Source organism: Olea europaea, chromosome 18, assembly GCF_002742605.1.
Source record: "Olea europaea var. sylvestris chromosome 18, O_europaea_v1, whole genome shotgun sequence".
NCBI classification, from domain to species: Eukaryota; Viridiplantae; Streptophyta; class Magnoliopsida; order Lamiales; family Oleaceae; genus Olea; species Olea europaea.
The window spans coordinates 13,238,099-13,245,840 of record NC_036254.1 but is presented as its reverse complement, the minus strand read 5'-3'; the positions used below and the strand labels follow the sequence as shown (position 1 = coordinate 13,245,840).

General features: G+C 35.3%; 1 protein-coding gene across 2 annotated transcripts; it reads right to left on the bottom strand.

Annotated features, from left to right (window-relative positions):
- Positions 1–4,348: 4,348 nt before the first annotated feature.
- LOC111367522 (probable trehalose-phosphate phosphatase H) lies at positions 4,349–7,254 on the bottom strand. Of its 2 annotated transcripts, none has more exons than XM_022988450.1 (11): positions 6,812–7,254; positions 6,335–6,475; positions 6,175–6,246; positions 5,997–6,089; positions 5,843–5,899; positions 5,656–5,757; positions 5,378–5,455; positions 5,194–5,263; positions 5,025–5,095; positions 4,772–4,864; positions 4,349–4,676 (listed from the first exon to the last, which is right to left on the bottom strand). In XM_022988450.1, exons 1-11 carry the CDS (start codon positions 7,064–7,066, stop codon positions 4,617–4,619), a joined length of 1,092 nt encoding a protein of 363 aa, XP_022844218.1. In that variant the 5' UTR covers positions 7,067–7,254; the 3' UTR covers positions 4,349–4,616. The 2 variants fall into 2 exon arrangements, with proteins under 2 accessions (XP_022844218.1, XP_022844220.1); XM_022988452.1 differs by lacking the exon at positions 6,812–7,254 and adding an exon at positions 6,612–6,774.
- Between the last annotated feature and the right edge of the window lie 488 nt (positions 7,255–7,742).

The following is a 7,742-nucleotide window of genomic DNA, read 5'->3' as shown; positions in this document are numbered from 1 at the left end:
AGTTGCAGCAGTGATCAGAACAATATAATGTAGAAATATAAAACTTATCGATCGAGTCTCGTGACAGCACGATGTCCTAAAGTGAAATTGCCCGTCAATAATTGCTGTGACCTCCGTGGACAATCACTCCCAGGATACAACGATCGTAAACCACTTATGCAGCAATCACGAATGGTTTTTCTAGAACTCTCAATTGTACTCCAGAATAGGTATAAAAACCCGAATATAAGAAGTTCACAATATGAAAAGAGTGATTGATTCTATTTTTTTTTTTTTGTGTGTCTTTTCCCAAAGCAAGACATGGGTTTATATAGGCAAGATGGTAGTAACAGTCTTCACCATGTTAATGCAGAATTTTAATGACTGAGTAGTGGGTGTTTTAATGGCAGTTAGTGGGTTGTTACAAAACCAACAGTCATAAAATACTGGCTAGTTTTACCAATTAAATAACCAAAAAAAAATATTTATTTTAGTCAAGGAAGCCCAAGAGCCCAAGGCCCCAAGGCCCAAATCAAGACATTTTAATATTTGCGTGGGGAGTGATTCGAACCCCTGACGTCCCACACAAATGTCACATTTCCCACCACTTTGGCACTTTATCTAATTTGATTATTTCTTTCACATTTTATATTTATACCATAAATATATAACACATACTTCTCTATATATAACCATATATCAAATTAATTCATGCATGTGTCCATATTTATAGCAATATTTATTGTAATGTATTCCAATTTTAAAGACAACCCACCCTTCATGGCTCAACCCTCAAGGAGGGTACTGGTTCCCGAGAGTGACACAGTGTATACTCTCTTGTAGACACGTACACTTATAAGGACCATCCCTCTAACTAGTTCTCGAGTGTTCACATGATGTGTTGCCTCACATGCTATGGCAGTTCGGTTTGGTGGGTACAAATCAAATCATCGTGTATTTATGAAAATTATGTACTTGCTCGTTAAAGTATAGATTGGTGGGAATTATATAAATTGAAAATTGAAGATTACTTTAATGGATACAGCCTTTTCTTTAAAAGAAACGAAAGCGCGTATTTTTTAATATAGAATCGTAAAATGTGGAGGATTTTTAGCAGTCTATGAATTGGCTCCATTGAAGGAAAGAGGATCTCTCTCTCTCTCTCTCTCTCTCTCTCTCTCTACTTGGCTACCAATAATTGAAGTTTAGAAAGACTTAGTTTATTTCAGTTAAGGTACCAATGATGGAGGGGGGCCTAATAAACCTAGTGGACTCCATCTTTCCACGTCCAAAAGAACTATGGTTGTCAAAGAACTTGGAGGGATGTTAGTGTCAACATTGCAAAATCCATGTGTTTTCTTCACATCAAACTCTCTCTCCCTTTTAAGTGGATTCCAACTCCTCATTCAACTATTTTTAGATTCCTTACACCTAGCTAGTGGGTTGGTTTCCCTTTCACAACCTAATCAAAAGAAAATTAAAGCTCATTATTCTTTTTTAAGTCGTCTTATATATAGAATATAATTCTAAAAAGTAAAAAAGTAAAGCACACAATATTTGATAGTAGAAGTTGGATTCACTAACCTGTAAAAAGTTGGGATCCTTCAAATCTAGGAACCCAATTAGTATATTTGTTGTTATGTTTGGGAGCAATGGTTATGTTTCCATTGAGATGGTAGTAGTAATTGCTAACATATATACAATCTTAGTAAATGCTGGTCAAATTGGGTGCCTCAAAAGTATCATGCTTTCTCATGCTTGTAGTTTTGATTATTTGGTGCATGTCTTTCTAACCAAACGTTGTCACAAGTTGTAGTAATATTAAAACGTATGCAATTATTACAGTCGTTAACGTCTATAACTATCCCTATTCTCAAATGGTAATTTCATGAAATCGTTGTTTACTAGAAAAGCCCTATTCAAGGTGTCTCATTTGCAATCATTACATTCGCGAAAAAAGAATCTAGTTAAAATCACTTGCGTGTTAGACATTAATTCGTTGATCTTTATTCAGTTTATAGGTTAAGATGTAGGCTTCAATAGAAAAAGAGTGATATATATAATGCTAATACAATCAACTTTCTTTAATATCTTGCCTCGGAAGGGGGTGTAAGTGTAGTTATAGTATGCGGGAAAGGAGGCATCTCAATAATGTTGCATGTATTTTTAATTAGCAAAGATTCAATTTCTAATTGTTCATCATACAAGCCCACTAAGCTGTACGAGAATCAATTATTCAACTAGTTTTGTTTTCTTTTACCTCTGCAAATATGACTACTGTGACTGAGAATGGCATAGTTTCTCCCAAAAACAGCCTAACTTTAACAAGTTCTCTCTTTTATAAATAAAATATTTTTAGAAGATCTCAATATGTTATTTAAGGACGTCACCCTCCGTTTTTTATAAGAGTAAGGATATTCATCAATACTGATGTTAAGTACCAATTTATGTGGCAATTCTATGACGTTAAATAATAAGTTTATTTAAATGTAAAGTCAAATGACTCATTTAATTGAACCTGCAGACAATAGTCACCTAAACTGATGTTAGATAGCAATGTTTTTTTGATATTGGTAAACGAGTTTGCATTTAAAGGAGCATGGGGAAGATCAAATTTAGACAAACAAGTTTGTATTGGGGTCGATAATATATAAGTATATGTTGCACCAATTATTATACAAATGGATCATAAACCACCATGGGCAACAATCTTAACTGCCCATTTTCATTCTTTTATACATAAAGAACCAATAATGTTACTTCCTTTTCAAAGCACGCCATTGCCAACTTGACGTCCTAGCTAGACTATTGAAGCATGCCCTCCCATGCAAGAAATTATCCAAATATAGCAGCACGTGCCGTGTTAATTATTTGATTTTCTAACTCAATTATTCATATCAAATGTGAAATCTGATAGATTGATTTATGATTTATCCAACAATCCCATATGGATTAAAATAAAATTGGATGAAGATCAACCATCTTTTCATACCAAGGTCATAACCTTTCCTTTTTGACTCAGCATGGGGACGCATGCAGTTAATAGAAAAGATGGATCATTCGATGTATTATATGGGTCCATATATTAATTACTTGATGAGTCTCATGATGAAGATTATACTTTGAAAAACAAAAAATAATTGAGAAACTATGATCTTATCTCTATGGTATTTATAGTTGCAGAAGAGTCTGGCATTGACCGTTGTACTTGAATTAAGATTACTTGCCCAAACTTGTGACCATGGTTTGTCGGTTAAAGAACGCAAAAGGGATTTGTACCTCGGAGAGCTTCATCGGTTTGTAATAAATGATACAACTACACTATTTTGTATGTATTATCATGGAAATGATTCATAATCAAACAAATGTATATACATATATTATTGTTTTGTCCTTTTACACAATTTCGAGATATTATATTTAGTATTTCGAAAAATGGTTATGGTAAAAAAAGGGTTATTGTTGGTGTCAATCTGAAAATCGACGTTGGATTATTTGGGACTCACATTGACTTGGTCAAATGAGTCTTTTTCATTCGAATCCAAATAAATAGCACCTTAGGTTTGTACAAGGCCCCTCCCATACACGTTAACCTATGGGAGATGTCATCTGGACATATAATCATGACATGATAGAAAATGTGTTTCTCCTTGGATGACAACATTACCCGCAGCAACTAATCAAAAAAAAAGTTATGATGACCTAAGATGCAAGACTACAACCTAGGTCATGGGATTCTCTTCCAAATTTGTTCAAAACGGACGGTGGAACGTTGCATTTTGACATGATTAGGACAATCTCTAGTCTTATGACCTATGTAAAGGAACGAAGGTCTAGTAAGAAGTGGCGAACTAAATGAATTCTCTATAATATCAGCACACATATTCCAGCATATATAGCCTTATTTTATCTAATTTTCAGCTATTTTTCAACAATATAACATAGTTATTCCGTTCAATTCTCATAAGTTGCTCAAAAGGTAATGCGTTATTTTTCCATTAGCAACATTGATTTCATATATTATTGTACTTATAACTTTACATGCATAAGATATTACTGTAACTAGAACTTTATGTACATACATGCATCAGATATTATTGTACTTGGAACTTTATGGGCAAATGGAAGAACCCAATAAAGTACCCCACTTCTAGAGTTCTACTTCTTATTATGGTCGTCAAATGAGGAGTCACCACCTCATCTGGTGGTCCAGTCTCACCTAATGAAGTGAGACCACTTTGGGACTTGAGGTGCACCACGTATGATGGTGCTACCCAAGTATTTCCCCAATATATTGCTGTGTATATGAGGTTAAGGAGGCCTGTTCTTACCGAATTTTAGAAATAAATTACAGAGGGAGGGTGAGGGAGAGAGATGAAAACATCTTTGCATTAGATAACCTTGTTAAATTACAAATTTCTCCTCGTACACGCTTAATTACAAAAGTTGTACAAGGACCCTGATACCAAGAGAGAAGATTTTCTTCTTACCTCTTTTCCCCCATCATTTTCACTTTAAACATGAAAATACTTAATATTTCTGAATTATGGACCTAACAAGAAAATACATATTATATGCATCTTGATTGTAATAACACGCCGATCTCAGTTCGGTAGAGACATTTTTATCTCTTCAAGTCATCTTCTCATTATAAACTGTCTCTTCCAGTCCACTAATCGACGCAGGAATGCCATCACCTACAACATAATTGATAAAATTACCATTAGATATTTGAATACTTAAGCCATAATAGTATTAGTAAAATGGTGTTTGATCCAAGATTCTTAATTACCTCAGAAGGTTCCTGCAAAGAATAAGATGCATTGGTGTCTTTTGGTATCTTTGAAACAAGAATCCCAAACCCTTGACCTCTTTTCCTTAGAAACTGATTATAAGCAACAATAAATGATAAAATTAAATAAGGAAAATTACTAATACCAACCTAAATCTAATTAATTTAGAACATTTCCTTACACACGTAGGTATTTCTTGGAATATGGAAATATAATGCTAACAATAATTGTACATTTCGAAACTTTGAATACCTTAAAGGCATCTTCATCGGTGCGATCATCTCCAATGTAAACAGGAAAAACATCGGCACAATTTGCATATCCTATAGAAAAAGCAGATCCATGCTAAGCATTGTCTAAAGTTGTTAAGAGTTTTTCTATATTGAACAATTCCAACAACTAAAATAAAAAGGTAACTCACCAAGTGATTCTAACAGAAATTCAAGGGCTTTGCCTTTGTCCCATTTAATAGTAGGACGAATTTCCAAGACCTGTTAACAAAATTATAGATATATTTTAGTAACAAAAGAAAAAAACACTGTACAGCATGCAGGTATTACAAACTGAAAATTAAAAAATTAAAAATTGAAGAATCTTTGTCACACCTTTCTTCCTAAGGTCAATCGAAGCTTTGGATACTCCTTTAAAACTGTTCTAACTTGCTGTGCTAGTTCAGTCCATTTCTGCAAATAAATTATTCAATCCTTCTTAGTTAATTAAGATTCAGTAGCATATATCATAGAGAGAGAGGGAGAAAAAATATTATGTAAATGTTATTTAAAGAAGTTACTTGATCATATCAAGAAAAGTAAAACAAGGTCCCATATTATCATGAGGGTAGAAAATAATTAATAACATGGGTCTAATTATAATTATGCTCTACCTTTTCATCAACACAGCGGAAATGCACTGAGACGCAGAATTTGTTGTTCTCCACCTTAGCGCCTGGAGTGGATTTTGCTACCTCCAAAAGTGTTTTGTAAACCTGTGCTTTCAAGTTAAAATCTGTTAAAAACGTTGGATTTTACTAACACTTAAATCATTACTCACATATTAAAAAAAAGACTGACCTCGTCAACCATGGGAAGGAATTCACAGGCTGGTTGGCAAAGAAGAGACTGTGCACCCTGAGAATTTCAAAAATTGTTAAGAAAAATTACTTGAGGTAAAAATAAATAAAAAATGGAAGGAAATGGAGAGAAAGTACAAGCACACAAAGCTTACTTTCTTGTATTTGGAACCTTTTGATGGGCCTTTTATGTCCATGCCATGGCTTCCGGCATAGTATAGTTCTGCCAAGCGTACAAAACTATACACCTATTTAAACAACAAAAACATTAATTAATCCAAAACACGCACAAAAGGTGATGAAAGTTACAACCCAGTTGTTTCAAGAATGTACCTTGTCTCTACATCTCCCACTCACTATAGCAGTGGGAAAATATCTAGCCAGTTCTCTCACCGTTGCTCTCATCTGAATACAAAAATACAATTAAACATAGTCCAATTTCGTGTAACTCTGTGCATTTTTTATTTTTATTTTTTTAAGGGAGGAAACTAACCGCTTTAGACATGAAGGCTCTATCAGGGTCATCCACTATAGGGGATAATGTGCCATCGTAATCTAAAAACATAACGATTTGCTTTCCTTTTGATGCGTTCGTTATTTGCTCAAACATGTCCAGAGCTGATGGATGGTGCACCTGTTTCACCAGAAATTTCCCACGTTGTTAGAACACTGTACTGACACGTGTATACGTGTTTTAAACCCGTATATTCGTCTGTATATACGTATATAGGTACGAAACAGTTTTAATTTTACATAAATACGAGGCTTACAATCCAAGAGTTTAAATCGTCAGAAAGAGCTGAGGACTTGATATGAGTGGGTGAAGAAGCTCTCATTGAGTCAACCCAAGCGTTGATTCTTGCACCGCCATTGATATCAAGATTCTGAAGAAGCTTTTTATTTGAAATGGTAATATAACTTCCCGGCACCGCCGGAGGCAGTTTTAATTTTACATAAATACGAGGCTTACAATCCAAGAGTTTAAATCGTCAGAAAGAGCTGAGGACTTGATATGAGTGGGTGAAGAAGCTCTCATTGAGTCAACCCAAGCGTTGATTCTTGCACCGCCATTGATATCAAGATTCTGAAGAAGCTTTTTATTTGAAATGGTAATATAACTTCCCGGCACCGCCGGAGGTTTTTGGGACGCCGGAGGGAAGAGGGAGGAGTTGGAGACAGCCACCGTTATGGCCATATCAGAAACCATCACATTTTGGTTTGTCATCCTCTCTTCTATTCTTTCGCTCGTTATTATTGAAGAAAAAGAGGCGAAAAACAGAGAGCTCTGTGGAGAATGGGACTCAATTGAGAGTCTTTTGGATGCAGAAAGAATGAAGAAACTCAATTTGGATCACTCACAAGAACAAAGATTTGAAGAGGAAAGAGAGAATTGTGTGTGAGAAAGATTTGAAGCCTGTCGCTTTATAGTTGAGACCAGACACAAACGGACGAAACAAACCCCGCACCCCACCACAAACGAGTAGAGAAGAGGGCATTGTGGGCCCACCGTGTCAATATCCTCAAGAGGGTCCCCACTCTCCACCGTGTTGGTAAATGGTATCTACCTGCCGCCTTTGTTCGTCGGCAAGATAACAGCCACAGCCACCAACACGGCGCCAACTGGGTACCAACCACCAGTGTTGTGGGCTCAAGCGAGTGGGGATAGAATTTTGATTTCCTAAAATAGATTCAAAACCACAATTCACAAGGGAAATCTCTTTTGAAGACCCCTCTAATAAAAATTGTGACCTTCCCTAAAATGGAAGAATTAAAAGTCCCCTTGTATCATGTATGGGGCAGTAAAACTAACGGCATATGCAAAACCAGCTGCTTTTGTTCTACTTTTCCACTGCAAACTGCAAAGTATATTTTAGGTTAAAATTGTATAATTTGGTATTCAT